Source organism: Calypte anna, chromosome 11, assembly GCF_003957555.1.
Source record: "Calypte anna isolate BGI_N300 chromosome 11, bCalAnn1_v1.p, whole genome shotgun sequence".
In the NCBI taxonomy this organism is placed as follows: Eukaryota; Metazoa; Chordata; class Aves; order Apodiformes; family Trochilidae; genus Calypte; species Calypte anna.
Genome location: NC_044257.1, coordinates 20,014,211 through 20,032,925, shown reverse-complemented (window position 1 = coordinate 20,032,925; position 18,715 = coordinate 20,014,211). Strand labels below are relative to the sequence as shown.

General features: G+C 46.1%; 1 protein-coding gene across 1 annotated transcript in view; it reads right to left on the bottom strand.

Moving 5' to 3' along the window:
• Nucleotides 1–18,715, bottom strand: part of LOC115598965 — a 77,276-nt gene that overhangs the window by 17,288 nt on the left and 41,273 nt on the right. Inside the window, exons 3-4 of the mRNA XM_030458093.1 lie at nucleotides 13,616–13,724; nucleotides 11,394–11,461 (exon numbers count right to left, since the gene is read on the bottom strand). Of these exons, the coding sequence (XP_030313953.1) occupies nucleotides 11,394–11,461; nucleotides 13,616–13,724 (177 nt within the window). The remainder of the gene's footprint in view (nucleotides 1–11,393; nucleotides 11,462–13,615; nucleotides 13,725–18,715) is intronic.

The window sequence follows — 18,715 nt, the reverse complement described above, 5'->3', positions numbered from 1 at the left end:
AGGCACACCCGCTCCCCAGGACCTCATTTCTTGGTGCTGGTGGGGTGGGAGGCCTCCAGGTGAGATGAAAAAATATCACACAAATTAAAGGAGAAGATAGGAAGAAAACCTTAACATCAGTCTGCAAATCATAATAGCTCCGTGAAAATAAAAGCTGGATCTGAATTCTCCCACCACACACCTTCCCACTCTGGAAGCTGTTTAAGCAGGGACATTTTCTATTAGCTGCAAACTCTGTGTACGTAAGGGAGAGGCTCTAGCAAAAAATCTGCACAATAGCACCTTCATGTAATCACTACACCAGTAATGGGACATTTTCATGATGTAAAGCAGCAAGGTCACAGGATGTGTCCAGACAGCCCTTGGAAAGGCACAGTCTGCAGATATTACAGAGGAAAGCTCAGAATTGCTCTTGGTTCATTAGGTTTTGCCTGAGGGGTTTTCTTCCACTATTAACTACAAACAAGGTTCAAGTTCTCGTTACTCAGTTTTGTGCATACAATGCAAAGAGGTGAAGGTTTACCAGGAGTAATTTGTAAATATGCTAAGACAATTCTGATGTTATTAAAATCCACCCAACATCCTGTGTAGTAAGTCACCTTAAACAAGAACATTGAAAAAGCTCTGTCAATACAGCAACACCCATTTCAGCAGAGAAATTTTACATCAACATCGGCAAAGAGGCTGTGCATAAATTATACCTTGCAAAACATACAGTGCAATTTCCCTCCCTGCAGGCACTGACACTATGTTCCTCTGCAGCCTGCCTGTTTCTCCCAGCTTTATGACCCTGATGAGATGAGCTCTGACTGTTTTCCCTCGTTACATTTTGATATTTCAAAGCATGGACTGCTTCTCACTCCCATCTCCCTGCTCCACATTATTAATGAATTGGAAAGCAGACATCATTAGTTTTTGGAGACCATTTCTTTTAAAATTTACAGAACCCTTCATCTAAATCCCCAGAGCCTGTGTGCTGTTCTCATCTTAGAATCTTATTAGCATCATATCTCCTGGATCCTGCCATGCAAACTGCATTGCTATGCACTTTCTAGCACTTGACCCTTTTGCGAACGGAATTAATTTCCTCTTTGAAGGGAGCAGAATGCTGTTGTGCTTGTAAAAGAAAGAAAACTCAAACCAGAAGATAGGAAACAAGCAGAGGATATTTCTCCATATAAATATGGGTCACTATAAGTTTTTATATAAGCAGGTTGAGAAAGACTGGTCAGAAGAAATAATAGACTGATGACGCTTTTTAGCAGAAACATCTTCCAAAAGAGCATGCAAATAAACCAGTTGACAATACTCATGGGGGTTTTCTGCTTTTATGGAATCTTCCTTTTAAGCAGCACTGTCTTTGTCCACAAACCTCTGCATTCTCCACCTGTTTCTGTGTGCAAATACCTCCAGACTTTTAGTTGAAGAGTTAATGTGAATAATAAAAAGAATTTGCTTCCTGCTTGGGGCACTGAAAAGGTGCCCAAGCTGTATTTGAAGTGCGTGAAGAAAACCATCCCCAGTAAAAAGGTCTTTCCCTAGAATAACATAATATATCCCAAGTACATGGATGTAATTTCTAGTTCCACAGGATTACTGGAACTGTGAAACTTTCCTCAGCTGCACTGATTTTACCATTTTGGTCCTGCTGTCTAGTTTCAGCAACAATCTTTACTATGAGTGATGCAGATGAAATTCGTTAGGATGAAGGCTTCATCTTTTCCTTAAGTTCATATTTTAACAAAGAACTGCATAAGTTTAGTTTTAACTTTGTGCAAACATACAAAGCCAAAGAGCACAGAATAGTGGAGTAAGGCTTAAACCTTCTCTATTGGTGAAGTCACAAGACTAGACTTAAGAACTGGAAAGGATCATGGATGGCCCAAACAACTGGAGCTGGGATGGGTCTATAGTTGACTGGATTGCTTTGTTCTCAGAGCTGTGCAGTGGTCCAAATGAAAGGACCACAGAGCCACAGCTCCTGTACAGTTAGCCTGGAGTCCTGTTAATGTCATAGAAAGAGGAAAGCCTCTGAAGCCAGCTGGGGACTGGAAGCAGGGCTCATTCATCTCTGCACACGTGCCCTGTCCACAAAAAACAGCAGAAGTCAGCCCTGGAGATGGTCTTTGTTGTAAAGCTTGGTCCTACCTTGTTTAGTACACTCAACAGTCAAACCTTGATAACTACAATTAGGTATCTCTCTCTAGTATGCCAGAGCACACACCAGAGAAACAAACCTGTTATTTTCAAAGAGCAACCAACTCAGCGACACAGTCACCTGTTCTGCCCGTTTCTGTCTTACCGTGGCCTCTGATATCAGTCATCTTAGGTAACTAAAGTTCCTCAGAAGGTGATAAGAAGGTGCCCTGTAGCATGAAGAAACCCCTTCTGTTTTTTACAGGCTGCTGTACTGGTAACACTGGGTGAATGAAGGTCATGGTAATCACCCTGCCCTTTGCTGTGTCCTCCAAAAAAGCATGTGGAGAACTGCTGGAGAACTGTGACTCACCCTTTTCTTCACCCTTCAGTGTTTACTACTGGCCTTCTGAAGACATGGAAGATGTTTGTGCAGAACTGATCAGGCAATTGGTGTTAGCAGCAGCAGCAGAAGTGCCAGAGACAGACTGGCAGAGAGCTTATGAATAGCACGATGAATGATCTATAGCAAAAGCCATGGGCAAGAGCTAGCCATTAGTCTGAGGCTTAGTAATGCACTCTTCAAGTACATTACTCACCAATCCATCAGGCAACCTGCTAAAGAACTGAGAGATTCCAGCACTTTTAAATCTGTAACGCAATGGCTGGCAGCCTGCACTACATGCCCTAGGTTACAAGGGCACGGAGGAAGACAATTCATTCTGTGTCATAGCCAGTATTTCTTCTGCTCCTTTTCTGTGTGTACTTAAGAAATGGACCTTCTATTATCTGCAGATTAATAGCTAGGAGAATGCTCTGGTGTCTCTGTTAACATTTACTATTGGGGAAGGCTTTCAAAGAACACCAAACCCTTGCAGTTTTCATTAGCTGGACTAAGTACGGAAGCATGTGTGAGCACAGAGGTGATTTCTTAATTTAACAATAGTGCCTACAGTAGAACTATTTTAGAAAAAAAATGCAATTACAAGGCACTATTAGAACACTGGATATGACAGAATTAGGGCTGCCAGTAGAATTTGGGCACTTCTTTGTAGGCATATGATATGGTTTCCAGTCAGTAACCCTGCACTACCCTGTATGTTCTCATTCAGTGGGTGGGTGATGTGCACAGAGAGGGTTATCAGTCAGTATTTCCTTTTCTCTCTGACAACTTTGTGTGTGTCTACAACTTGCATTTAATACACATTTGTCAAACCTCCAGCAGAACATTGTGACTAATCTCCTTCTGGGAATTCATATGACATAGCACTACCCTATCCCAACACCCCTATGAAGAAAAAGTTTTATTATCCACACTTCACAGATGTAGAGTAGGGGCAGAGGGAGGTCCAGACACTTGATGTGCCCTGTAGTTTTAGGTGCTTGATTCGAAGGGTCTAGTTCTGATTTGTGAAGCACTTAACAACTTTATAGCCTTTCATATGGTTCAAGAAAAACTGGGAGTGCTCAGTAATTCTACAAATAAACATACTCATATTCCAAGCTGAAAACCTTGAAGATAAAGACAGTTGGAGCTCTCTATGAGGGTCCTGGTTTGTCCCCTGTTCCAAGTGACACACCAAAACCATGACCATGCTCCAGTCCCCCATGGAGACAACTCCCAAGCCACCACTGGTCATTCATCTAGCACTTTCAGGTTTCCTTAACAGGTGAGAGATTCCACAGACAGCCACCACCTATTGCTAAAATATTTCTACCAAGAATACTGAAATCTTTACGTGGAAGCACAGAGGCTTTTGTGTTTTTCAAGGTTCCTCCTCTGTAAAATCCTTTTTTCAAGGTTCCTCCTCTTCAAATCTTGAACAAATAATGTTTTTTTTTTCCTGCTAAAATAATTTTCTGCAAACATGACTTTTTTTTTTTTTTTTTTTTTTTTTTTTTTTTAAGAAATTGATATGAATGAAAAGTCATGCCAAGACAAAAAATTGATTATACAATTTCAGGTTTAATGATAGTAAAGAAGCAGCAAGTAACCAAAACGATAATCTTTTAATAGAAAATGTCAATACTACCTTTATGCTTTACGTGACAATACCAGTTAATATTTACACAGAAACGAAATACAGGAACACCAAACATTAAATTTAAATAGTAGGCTACTTTGAATACATAATTCTAGGCACGCTTCTAATCTCACCTTGCCATAGTCAAAGTCTGTAATAATGAACATTCCAAACCTCTCCTTGTTTTCCTCCCTAGCCTTGTTTTCCCCAGCCACAGCTGCTGCTTTAACTGAGAGATGTACTTAGGACACTGAACAAAAATAGGATATGCAACTCATGTCCAACATAGGTGGATTCATGTTGCAGTATGCACCTCAAATCTATCATTTCATGGCTTTTGAACACACAGATTTGCAATTCAAAATCACAGATCTATTTCAGTTTGTTTTCCTTTTTTGGAGTTATTCTGGCAATAAGGGAAAACAGGGCAACCTGCTGTGTGAAGCATGACCAGAAGCACCTGAAAGGTCTCCACTGCATAACCATCCATGCCTGTGCTCCCTGCTCTGTCCAGGAGACCATAACAGGAGCAAGTTGCCAGTGACATAGTGAAAAAGGGGAATTAAAAGCCAAATCCCCAGCACTGGAGAGTGAGAACAGAGGGCTGGGAGGCAGGGAGCTGACAGAATGAATGAGAAATGAAAAAGAATGCAAGAAAATGCATATAAGCATGGCAGAACTGCAATAAAAGCCTTTCTAAATTAAAAGCAGTATCACAAATCAGTTAAAAAAGATTTAATGCATCTGTTGCAAAACACAGTGCAAACTCTTAATTTGGATTCAGAGTAGCTTAATTTGGTCATCAATCAATGCATATCTCTTTTAAATTAAGATAAGAATGTTTCAATAGGATTTCACACCAGTTAACTCATTAATTTTATAAGACAATTCAAGTTTTAATATGGATGATGCTTCAAAGAAGCATCAAAGAAGGAGTACAAACCACAGAGCAAATAGCAAATCCTCAGTTATACAAACAGAAATTCTAAGGTTAAACCACTGAGAAATCCACAGGATTTCCTTGAATCTTTTCTGAAGGGGCAGAGCTCTGCACTGCAGGGAGGTCTGGGCAGCCCCTTTTACTGCAGCCTTGTGCTTCAGATTCTGAGTGCAGAGAGAACCCAAGTCATAGGCTGTGTGTTGGAAATGGAAGACACAGCAATAGCCTCTCTCCACGTTGTCATGTATTAATGTTTGCAGCATAAAAATCATACACAGAGATATAATCTCCACCTTGCGCATTTCTTCTGTTTCTCTGTCCTTGTCCCTTGCTCTCAAAACTAAACTTGCTAGTCAAAACTAAAGAACAACTCAAGGCACCAGTTAGCACATAATTAACATGAAAATGCAAAGCAGACGTTTGGCCATCAGGCACAAGGCTCCGCAGGTTTCCACTGCTGGGGCAGAAATGAGGAAGGGGGACAAGACATGAAATGGGAGCAGGGTGGATTCACTCACCTTGAAGTCTTCTCTGCAGATGAACTCACACGCACAGAGCAAACACAGCTCTGCTGCTCCTGTGGGTAACTCTCACCCTCAGGCTAACCCTACAGCAAGCATTAACCTACTTATTGCGCCCTGGGGCAGTTTGCAGGGTGAGGGAGCTGGCTGTGTGGGAAGCAAGGTGAGCAGATCTCACCATTTAAGTACAATGCCCTCTGATCACCTGAGAGCCACAATAGGAATTTCTCATCGTTTCAGCAGAGAAGCAGGGCACCCTCGTGTCCTTGTTTTTCAGCCAGCTCCTCACATGATCAAAGTATAACTTTATTAAAACAGAAGAGTCATTCTTTTGGGAGACCAAGTGCTATGGCAGCTTTGAAAGAAACCTTTTATCCAGCTCCTTCCTTCTACCGTGACAGACCAAACCACCTGGTGAGGCCCATTAATTCCCTCCATCGGGTCTGTCTCTCAAGTGGGCTGAACCTCAAGGAGGATACTGATTTTCATCTGGGACTTCAGCGGCCTGTCTTGTTTTTCTGAAGGTGCCATTCATACAGAACTGCTTCGTTTTGTGGGCCTGCAGCGCACAGACCATCTCTGCCTGTAGTGTCTTTGGTATTTCTGAGCCATGCTAAGCAGAACCACACTGTACAGCCTCTCTGAATCCTTGGCTCCATCTGAGCCCAGGTCCAGTGGTCTGACTGTCATCCTAGTTTTATCTAGGCCAGAAACAAATGCACGGCACATGACAGCCTGTCTGTCTGACTGTTTTTCATTGTATATATTTTCTCAGTCCTCCAAGTGATCAGCTTGCTTCCTTTTAAAGCCTGCAGTCAGCTTTAATCTACTTAGCTGGGATTAATGAGAGATTTGTTAAAGATTTAAAGATTTTACACACTTTGCTTACAACTGTTGTTATCTACAACCATCAGGTAATAAGCCCCAGGCAGACAAGCCATTCTTAACATCAGGCACATCCATGCTGTGTGCCAAGGCTGGCAGGGCAATGGTAGGGACTAATCTCTGTGTAAATTAGAACTACAAGTAATATTAGTGGGCACGGGGCTAAGCTGTGCTCCACTGGTGAGGCTCCAGAGCAGAGTAGCCTCAGCTCACAGGTCTGTGGGTCCATGTTTCAGATGGCTACAGAGAGAAAGGACGACAGGAAAGGCTTGGGATCTGCAGAGAACCCTTCCTGTGCCACAGGTGGGAAACCAGAGGGGCCAAGCACAGGACACTGGAAAAAAGCAGTAATAGTCCGTCAGGTGCACTGTTCATCTGGCAAAAGCTACCACCTCCACAGAAACATGGGCAATAAATGAGTAGTCATGTGTCAGGAATTCCCCATGCTAACCTCCCTTGTTACTTGACCTACAAAGACCAGAAAATCTTGTCTGGTAGATATCAAGTTTCAGAACATGTGCTGGATGACCTTTCATTCTCTCACCCCAAAGAAACAGTTTCATCCCTAAGTCCAAAACTCAGGACATTCACCAGTCCTCAGGGCAGCATCAAAACCTCTAGAGAACGATCATGAGTTTTGGCAGGTTTATAAAAATACTGAAAAGTGACAGATAGGTAGAAAGCCTTGCCCACGGGGAGGGAATCCTCCAGAAGGCAGCTCTTCTGAGGATGAAGAAAGTGTGGCAGGGCTGCTGAGCCCTCCTCTTCCTTCTCCACAGTCCCCAGCCTCAGTGCCAGCCACCCTGAGGGTCACCACCACTGCACTGACTGGAGAAGGGCCTGAGTCCTTGGGCAGGATCTGCTGGTGCCACACCGTACACCTCAACAAGAAAACAGGAGCTGTTATGATGGGTGAAGCAGGGTGGTTTGCCATGAGATGAATGGTGAACTCTTGTTGCCACAGGGCTACCAGTCCCCATCACCACCCCCTGGGCCCTCCCTGCTGCTGCAGCTCACCACAAAACACCCAACTTCCTGCTGCCTTCTGTGGATACACCAGTTGTTCCCAGTGTCCCTGACCCTACACAGGCTCCAGTAACCCGCCCCCCGGGCAAGGGAAGGCACCCAAGTTGAGCAGTCCTAAGCAAAAGAGGCTTCAGAGCCTGGATGTGCTGCTGGCTCTCACTTGCTTGTCAGGACATGACGGTTTATATTCCCACCCCAGGAATCCTACAGTCACAGGTAAAAGCACAGTTCATTAATTCAGTACTTTGTACTGGAAAGAGTTGGTATGACAGTCACAGTCAGAGTCAAGACCTGTGTCGATCTACTACATAAACCATACAGAGACTTGCAATATTTCAAAACTGATTGGAAGTGATTTATCAGTTTAGATGGTAACTAACACCAAAAAACTTATTTTGAAAACAGAGAGAAAAAGACATACAGTGTTTACAACTGAAATGCAGGTTCTCACTACAAGCAAGTCACACTTTCTTTCCCAAGTGCTCTTTTAGGAACCTTGTCATACTGAGGAAGGCTGCTGACAAGCTGCCCCGAGCCCCAGGCTCACCCACCCTACTCTTCATTGGACCCTGCCCAGTGTGGGATGGCTGTGACCCCCATGCCAGAGCCACCTCACAGCTCTCCACGTGCTGGTGCCTCTTAGCATTCACCCTCCCACTGCACAGACAGCTTAGAGAAGCAGCATTCCCCTGTGAAATAGCCTACCTGCATTCTCCCGATGCTCCTGAGGTCTCCAAACACACAGAAGAGGAAAAAAACAAACAGAAAAACAGTCTTGATATCTATCCTGATGTCCCAGAGACCTTTCCAGTGCTGGAGCTGAATGCTGTGGCCCCACGCAGGATCCTCAAGGTCCCTCTCTGCTGGCACTGACACCCTGGGCTGACCTTGAGCTCCTGCACATGTCCCTGCTGTGGAGCATCAGGACCAGCACAATCCTGCCATGTCTGTCAGAGCAAATCGTCTCCTGCAGCTCCCTGATGCACACCATCCCCATGGAGCTTGCTCACCGGGGTCTCTCCTACTGGTAAGAGGTGTCCAGACGGAGACCCTGGCTGAGCCTGCTGGGACAGGACTGCCCCAGATCCCACACTGGCCAAACCTTCCTGGAGAACTTCGGAGGGAGCAGGTGGGGGCTTGGCAGAGGAAGAGATGGAAAATAAAACAAGGGGACACGGTGGGAGGGGGGCTTGCTTCTCATTAATGTGCGTTTGAGCTGCTTATCTCAAGAAGACTTTGAAAGGAAAGCGCAGAGCCCTCCTGGCAGGGCAGCCAGCCCAGCTGCCCTCCCCGCGCCTCACTTTTTATAAATTCTGGGAAACACTTTTAGACAGACACTGGCACTCATAAATTATACAACTCATTTGCATATTCCAGTCATGAGACATTATGCAAATGTGACCTGATTTACATAATGGATTCCTCTCATCGCTTCACTTGCTTCATGCTTTTAAAAAACCAAAATGAAATAAAATGAAAGCATGAGAAGCAAGTTCCCAGCGTTGCTGCGTCTCCTCCCAGCCGTGCCGTCCCTCTCCCTTGCTCATGGCAGAGACTGGGGGGTGAGGGAGAGCAAAAGCAAGAAAACAAAGCCCTCATTTGGGTTATTCCTCTAATAATTACAAGGAACGAACTTTCCCCTGGTTGAGATGCTTCACCCCAAGTGATATATTTGAGCCAATTAAGGAAACGAAAAAAGAGCCCTGGAAGACACGGCTGAGCCTGTGATGAGGAGTGCTCCCAATGCCCTTCGCAGTGGTGGCCAGGTGCTCAGAGTGGTGGTCTTGCAGGCTGTTGACCCCTCTGTGGTGATGAGCCCAGGGAGATGGCACAGCCTGGTCACTCCTCTGCAGGGGCAATGGTCACCTCTCTAGGGACAGTGTCCCTGCCTGGACCAGGACAGTATAAGGAGGATGGGTGAAATAGGTGAAGCCAGGGCTTGCTTGGATTCTTTATAGCAAAATACAGCTGTGACATGTGGGGAGGATGAGGCGGGAGAGCCAGCCACCCCCAGCTGCACTCCAACAAGCGGATACCGTCTGTCCGTCTGTCTGCCTGTCTGTCCCTCGGGCTCTTCCCTGCCCCTGTGCAAGTGCAGGATTGTGCCTGGTGGCTGGTGTCCCTGCCCTGTGGGAAAAGTTAACTGTAATTCTTCAGCTTTTAAAATCAATTAACCCATGTGTTAATTAACGTCAAGTCGACGGGAGGAGGAGGAGGAGGGGAGAGCGGGAGGAGGAGGGAGGAAAGGAGCTGCAAGGGCGGATGGCAGCGGAGCTGGCACGGTGCCATCCATTCAGTGGCAACGCCACCGCTCCTGCGATTGCGGGTATATGTGACGGGGGCCCGCACGGGCCAGACGCTGCCGTGAGCCAGGGGAGATTATCCAGACCCAGGAGCCAGCGGCAGGCAGGCACCGCAGGCACCAGTGCCAGGATTACCGACTGGGCTCTGCTCGGACACACGCCGCCACAGGGCCGGGGCCCCCCGCCACCCCGCACAACTCCGGCTCCCAGCACTTTTTCCCCCCTTTAAACGTCATTCTGCCGCAGTGGAGCCAGCACAACGGATGCTTTCACACCCTGCAAGACAAAGGCCGTCGTCTCCGCCATGACACCGCTCCGTTCCAAGCCGAGGCCAGCGTCTTGGAGTCTTTAAAAATAAAGGGAAAAGGGGAATGCGAACAATAAAAACAGCAACAGAAAAAACCTCAACGACAAACCCCTTGTGCCCATTCTCCATGCCAGGGGCAACATGGGCATCTGTCGCAGCAGAAGGCGTTTGTGTGGGGCTTTCTTCTCTTTTTTTTTTTTTTTTTTTTTTTTTTTTTTCCCGCAAGCTGTTGGCATGTTTGCCATTCAGGTTCTTTTACAATTAACTAAAAAAAAAAAACAAAATCAGAAAAACAAACCCAACCACACCCAGCCCAGTCAACAACAAACAAAAGGGAGCAGCCGACATCGAGAGAGAGAAATGCCATGAGAAGCTGCAAGAATGCAAACTACAGACGATGCCATTTGCCATTCGGACAACCTCAGGGAAAGGTGCCAATTCTGCAGCATGGGAGAGCCTCTGAGAAGGGAGCGTGAAGGTCTCTGAACAGCATGCCGAAGGAAGTAAGGAAGGAAGGAAGGAAGGAAGGAATACTGCTCTTATAGGACAGGATCACAGCTGCATACAGCCTCTGCTGGGAGAAGAGGGAATGTTTATCGGTGTAGCAAGATGCCTGTGTATGCATATACGCACCCGGAACAGTGCGTATGGACACACATACACACATGCACACAGTGCCTCAGATAATTGCAGATTAGGTGTGTGAGTGTTGGGGGTGTGGGTGAGGGAGCTGTGTGCGCACCTCTGTGTGTGTACACGCACATATGTCTGCGTGTGTGGGTAAATATTTGTGAGCACGCATGTAACACATGTACAGACACACAGGGAGATATGTGCTTGTGTGCTTGGGTGAGAGAGAAAGACATAGAGTGAGAAAGACATAGACACACACTCACCCAACATCAGTATACATCCCACTTTTTGACCTAGGTATACACTGAAGACAAAATAAAAATCATACTCCAGCAGCAGGCAGTCAGTCAGAGATTTATCTACATTCACTGCTATCACCAGGGAGATGAATGGGGCCGATCTGAAGCCCTCTGCAAGATCCACTATGGGAGTGAAGGAGGAGGAGGGATGCCACACAGACATGCACAAACTTGAAGACAGAGAGATTTGGAAGGTGCTATTTGTGAAACCCAGGTGGCACTCCGGAGGGTGAGCGAGGGACAGAGCCACTCGGGTGCTCTGCAGGGTCCGGAGGGCTCGGGGCTGTGGAGGAGCGGCAGGGGACAGCTGGCTACTTACGGTGTCTGCGCTGCTGAGGATCCTGCAAGGTGTTCTGTTGGCACCGGGCGCTGAGCCAGGGAAGGGCACTGGAAACAAAAGGGAGAGACAAAAAATAAAGTCATACAACGGGAATATTAATTGCCTCTCTTTGTGGATTTTACAAAACACACAAAATCTTTTCTTATTGCTTTTTTTTTTTTTTTTTTTGGATTGGCGCGGTTCCCTCCTGCATGGAAAATACTAGCATGGGATTTACAACCCAGCTACAGGGCTCAGGATTAACAGCGCTGGCATCTTTTGGGCATATTTTTTCTTTTAATGAATGAGCTTTCGCTGTTAATGAGGAATAATCGTTTGGCTAATGAGCTTTGAGACATTAAGAGAAAAGAGGGTTTTTTCCCTGTTAATCGCCCTGGTGCGACCGCATGGATGGATTACAAAAGACAGCAGTAGGAACGCAGTACAAAGGGGGAAACGTCTCCTGGAGTGGGATAAACGCAGAGATGGGTGATGCGTCCCTGCATCTCTCCTTCCTTCTCCCTCTTACTCTCTCTCTGCCAACTGCTATGGGTTTCCATAACTCCGCAATCAAAGTGGATGCTCGGAAAAGATTATTACAGTCAAACAGTGAAGCGTCGGCTGTTAATGTCTCCAGTGTTTAATCATCATACAGTAGAATGGTTTTATGCATATTTCATTTGCATATCATTAAACCGCAGGAGCGCGGGACATTCAGAGATGGAGAGGTGCAAAGTTGGGGGGAGAGAGAGGGAGAGCGAGAAAGAGACAGAGGGAGGAAGGTCCCAATGATGCCTATCTTCAAAAGCCAGGGACTTGGTCCATCATCTGTCTTCTACTTTTGCTAAAATCATGATGACCTGGAAACCTTTGAAGTTGGATATAACCTTGGATTTCTCTAATTCCAGCAGAGTGATGTATTAGAAAGGGGGAAATGATGCTGCGCTAGACATTTAAAGGAATATAAGCTCCAGTGGAATGGAAATAGGAGCTCTTTGGGGAACAAACTGGCAGAGCCAGCCACAGCTTCAACAACCACCAGACTTCTGGGTCAATACTAGTAAAGGATATCAGAGTAACATGAAAGAAATGAAGACAACACATACAATAAGATGGGGATTATATTTCTCTACTACTCTTTCTCTTTTCTTTTCCTTTTTAAAGGTACAAAGAAGGATGGAACCAGCGGTAATTTACACAATAATTAACGAACAGTTGCCTCTTTTTGTGTTTGTTTTTCTTCTCTCTTTATTTTGGAGAGGGGTGTTGTCACCACTGAAGTGATTAATCAATTATTTGATAGCTCAGATCCTTCTCCACTGGCACCGATTGGGAAGAGAAGGTGGTGGTTGCGGGGGGAGAAACACAGTGGGCTCTTTGTAAATCTTATACATGCACAACATATTAATTGGGGTCTTTATAGAGCTCCCTCAATAGACTGTTTCTTTCCTGGAAAAACAGCAGCTGGTGAGCCACTGTTGGCGACTCCTCAAATATCACTTTTGCTGGGGGCAGTTCTCTCGCTGTTTGTTGTTGTGCTTTATTTTCTTTCTCCACGGAGGGGTCTACGTATGTGCTACCCCTGCCCACGGCTTTCGACTGGCAGACAGAAGACAATATAGGTACCAAGACAATCTCTTGAGCTGAACGTGGACCTTGGCTTCAATATTAAATGCTGTTTTATGTTTAAATTCTTCTCCTTTCCCTCCCCCACTTTTCTTCTCCAAGTCTTTGTCTTGGTTATGAATATTCAGATGAGCCGTGATGTGATTACACTGTACAATTACTTGTGTCCATAGTGGTGGCAAAGGCGCTGAGGAAAGACAGAGCCTGAGGAGCTTGGAGCTCACTTGGGGTTTGTTTTCTGCCTTTCTCCCCCATCTCTGTCGCGCTGCGGCACATGCAGATGTCGCTGTTGTTCTTTATAAAGCTCTAATGATATGCGAGAGCATAACGACCCCATTTGGGTGCACAGTATCAGCGAGATATTATAGGGGAGGGTAGAAATCCTGACTGAAGGAATGTCCATATAAATTATTTTTATTTAAATGAGTTGAAGAGGTGGTGGTGGTGAGGCACAGGAAGTCACATGAATACATGCATAATGTTAATAGGCAGAAAGGTTATTGCCAAGGAGAAGAGAGCTTTTTGCATGGAGCTGGGGACAAATGGGTTCACACAGCACAGCCCACTGCACCAGGCACTTACTGACCATCACTCACCCTTCAGCCAGGGCACCAGGTATTGGGCCTTGGAGCACTGGGACTGGGATGCCTGGAGAGTTCTTGGTTTCCATTCAGAAATCCCAGTCAAGTGTGTGGTGTGAGGGAGCCGGAGAAGAGGAATTAGGAGGAGAAAGAGTTCAGTGCCACAACTCAGTGACACTACCGAGTCTGATGACAGATCCAAGGGTGGAGTGACAAGGGGCAGTGTGCTGGTGGGGCTGGTGCCAGGACATATGCATTCCCTGAGGACAGGGCTGTGACACCGGGAGTCACTGTGCCAGCTCTGCATCCCCTCCAAGGGACATAGGGCTCAATGTCAGAGCAGGCTCTCGCCCTGTGTGCCTTCTGGGGCCATCTGGGGACAGAGCCTGGCCAGAGCTGGAGCCAAAACCACGTCCACCAGCTCTTCTCAGAGCAGTGAATGGGACCACTGTTTGTGACTGGTTCAGAAACACATGCGTGTGGAAATTCGACTCATAGGCTGTGCTGTTCTACTTAGAATGATCTTCTGGGCCAGTGATGGACAAGAGATGGCAAAAGAACCTCCCAAAGGAGGCTGTGGACCTTCGTCAGTGACCAGCCACACCACAGAGGGGCCACTGAGATCCCCAGACAGGAGGCTTACACTCTCATCTATCTAAGGAACAAAGTGAAGAGGCTGCAGTGGCACAGAGTACAGCGAAGCTGCTGCCCAACACTGATTAAAGACCCCTAACCACAGCCCACCTAGCTGTCATCTGCCTCCAGTTCTTTCCTGCACTTCAACAGATGCATCCCTGTCATGCACATGCACCCCCTCTTCAGAGGGGAGACAAGCAGAAGGCAACCAACTGCTGGTTCTGGCCCAACTGGACACCAGTACCACCTCTGGGTAATAGTCCTAAATCCAGGTGCTCTCTGCTTGCAGTTTCAAACAGCATGCAAAAATTCAGGACACAAATGATAACCCAGCCGCCAACCTAACTCAGGTGTTAATGTCCTGTCCAGGACCACACAACCTAACTGACAACATGGCCGAAACATGTTGCTGTCCTAATGAAAAGAAACTTGTGCTAAAATCAACTCAGACCAGGTGGGCAGCCCAAAGTCTGTAAGGAGCTGAGCAGCCACCATCAGCTGGAGTAATCTGAGCAGGTCACCTCCAGCCTGTCCACCCCAGCCAATTGCCTCTTCACCCCAGAACAGTGGCACTGCTGGTCCAAACCTTTTAGAACAGTATCCCAGAAGGTACTGCTTGTCTCTGACCTGTCTTTTGGCTCTGCAGCCTCCCAGCAGCCTAATGCAGAGGCTGTCCAGACCAAATGGAACCTGGGAATATGGAATAACCAAAACAAACACAAGGAGACTTCTATGAAAGGCCATGCATATGCCATGTCCTTGTCATCATTACAGGTGTTGAATCCTCCTCCCAACCTGGTTTGTCTTGGCAGCGCTTCAGGGACCTGGATCCTGAACAACAGAGACCCTTCCTCATTTTGGGGGCAAAGGGGTAACAGGGCAAATCTGCCCTCGGTTGCAGGTAAGGCAAGGTCCGAAGGTCAGGCTGTGAGCCTCAGGGGGAGTGGTGGTGTAGTCTCACCCTCCCTGTGCTGGCATTCCACGGACGATACAAACTGCAGAGCTCAGTGGGGCAGTCTCGACTCTGCCCGGGGGTCTCAGCTCCTCCACCCTGACCACAGCTGGCTGCCAGGCCCCAGGAGGCTTTCCTGACCAAGATGAGTGGCTCCAGTAGTGGCCCCACAGGGCTGAGACTGTTCCTGCAGTCCTCAGGTGGAAGGGGTTCTCACATGGCTTTGGCAAAGGCATCTGGCCACACAGACTGCTTTGCTTCCAACAGGCACAGGGGTGAAATACTAAAATTCTACCTCCAGTGTCCCAACCATTCTCTGATTACAAGTCTGGGACCATTTGGTTGTGAACCTCCCCATGGAGGCTGAAGGAAGGGGCAGCTCTTACAACACTGCAGGAACCATTGCTTTGCTCATCGATTTACCAAATGTCCTGAAGAAATTGCTATTTAGAAAAAGGAAATGTGAGCATTTGTAGAACATATTGCTATTCAAAACATATTGCTATTCAAAAAAACCAAAAGAATTGTTTTGCAAACAGTAGCGCTGCCGAAGAGGGGAAAGAAGTGCATCAGTCATTTGATATTACATATAAGCAGTTTATTAAAGAATTAAATATTTATAGACTATAAAGCAAGCAGGGCGATGAGTCGCAAACAGCTTGCTGAGAAGTATGTTATAAACAATGAGTCTGTCAGTGACTAATAAAGTATGGAGAACACCAATGTTTTATAAAATCACCAGGCCAGCTATGAATCTCCAAAGCTAAGATGCTGCAGGACCCACCAAGGTTCCTGCTGCAATGTAAGCCTGGAGCCAGTCTGTGAGGGACAGGATCTGATGAGATCTGTAGAGTGCAGACACATACCAAGCACTCGTGGGAACGCACATGATTCAATGCCTTAGAGAGATTTAATTTTTCACATTATTTTAAACAGAGATCTATTAATAGGAAGTTCAGGAATTTTCAAAGAGTTCAGGGCACTTCCCTCTTCAGTTTTTCACTGCATCTACTCTTCCATTTCAATCAAAATTATAGTTTGTGATTCACACTGAAATTCCTCCCCAAAACAAAACACATGGCTACCCCAGACATCAGCTTCCCTGCTCTGAACAATCCTCTGGATCCACTCAGGGGCTCCAGCCTGACTCACGTTTGAAGAGAAGCAGCTCTCTCCTTCAGACAGAGCACATTTACAAAGGACAGCTAAAGTTTTCAGAGGCTGTACAGGAGGAACAAACAGATTGTAGCTCAGGAGGAAAGGAACACCATTTTGTTTGCAGGCACTGGGGGAAACAATGGTTCACAATAGAAGTGCAGCTTTTTTCCTGTGTGAAAAGGACAGGTCTCATTTTTCCACAGAATACAGACATCAGTCATAGTAATTTTGGGGGGCAGTGCTGTTTTATTACTAGTGGAGGTGAAAGTCTCTACAGACCCCTTTTTATTTTTCTGAAGCCAACCCAAGGTCTAGCCATTATTTCTAATGTAGGATAAGCTGACATCTTTGGTCATGTCAAAGCTGATCCCTGTAACTCGTTCCACAATTCCAGGTCTTGTGGGACAGTTCCCAAAATGGTCTAGGCATTCATGACCCTCTACAATTTACTCTCTTTGCAAGCCAGCATGACTTAGACTCCCTTGCCCTGTGAGTATGGTAAGAGGACAGACAGCCTCTAAATTCTAAACCTTTCTCACATTTTTATGGCAAGACAGGCTGTCTGGTCTGAAGCAGCACAAAGCACATATCTGAAAGGCTCAACACACCAGCTGGAGGATGCCTCCACAAAAACAAGTACTTTGTTGTCCTGTATCTTACTTACCTAACTCAGAATACAAACATATTTCAGAAGACAACAAATTGTCTTGAGCACAGTGCCTCCCACTGAGCAGCTCTCAATGTACCTTATACAAAGTAGGTGCTATGTCATTCTCACAAATTCAGGTTTTAAGTGCAGTAAATATACACATGTGCTTCATGTATTTTTCTTATATATGTTTCCTATGTACTTTAAGATGCATTTGTTTTACTTTAATGGATTTTAAGGAACATTTGGCATCCTGGAAGCCTGTGAGAGAGGCTACTGCTTAACTCACTCCTTCTGCAGACCTGGCTGGCAGTTATATGGCCAGAGGACACTGGTGAGGTATCTGCCACGTGTCCCACAGAACCACTGCCAACCCAGGCAGCCTGGGGTGAGGGCTCCACCTCCAGTGGGATGGTGGCTACCACCACCCTCCATCACAGAGCATGCATGGCAGAGAGCCACGGCTATGTCCCTCCACCCCAGTGCAATGAGCACTGAGCATCCTGCAGCCTTCCCCAGTGTCATGCTGGGGAATTACCATGGGTTTAATCTAACATGCCTGGGTAACTCCCACAGAGGAGGGGGATGTCCTCCCATCTCCCACCTGATGTTACCCAGCACCAGCTCTCACCCAGATCCTGCTCGGGTCTGGGGTAGTGGCTGGGGCACCAGCACAGGAAGGGGCAAGGACGGATCCCCAGCATGGGAAGGGAAGATGGGAAGAAGAGAACTCTCCCTTTCAGCATGGTCAGGTATCTAGGCTTAAAGAGCTCTGGAACCTGCACCCTCACATTCTGAAGAAGGGGTCTGCAGCAAGACCATAAATATTTCCATGTTCAGATATGAGCTAACCTGAAAACCACACAGGTACAAGGCAACACTTGCCACGGCACCTGATTAATCCATGGATGGCATTGCTGCAAAAGAACTTTAGCTTTCTGATGTAAAATAGTTTCGGGCTTTTTTTTTTTGTGGTTTTGTGGTTTTGTTTTTTTTTTAATGAGAGAATTAGAACATTTGGCAGTGGGCAGGCTGCCTTATAACTGCCTGCAGAGGAGTTTTTCTGCATCTTATTAAAAGGGTCATTATTAAGTCAGCTCCTGATTTATCCCAATTCATCATTTTCCTGTATTCCTGCTGCCTGAGTGTTAACATCTTTGTTGAGGCCTTGGAGAAACACAGAGCAGAGCTTCAGATGGTCACATATGGAACCAGAGCCCTGGCTGGTGCTGCTGAGTAGAGGAGTTCATGTGCAATGGGATGGAGCTTTGGACCCCCAGAACAACGGAGAAGCTTTAAGACACTTTTCTAACAGGCAGTAACTCAATAAACATCCCTGAACTTGTCTCTTATAACACAGTCTCATAATATAAAAGCTTCCAAATTGAAAATGATCAATGTGCTTTTAGGAGCTCTCAAAGATATATCACCTGTACTTACTGAAAGGAAAGAGACAATTTTAGAAGCTGCTGTTAGAGTCTACTCTCCCCTCCTCCCTGCCTTAAACCAAAGAAAAGGATATAAAAGAGGGACAGAGGGAAAAGATAATTCAGGAAATGGACAGCTTCAATCTTTTGATAGTCTTACCAAAATTATGCTACAGTTTGGTGTCCCATTGTTCCACTTTCCACTGTAGTTTTAGAGGTTTCTTGGAACTAGATGATCTTTAAGGTCCCTTACAACCTGAACAGTTCTATGATTCTATGTCCAGGCTTATGTC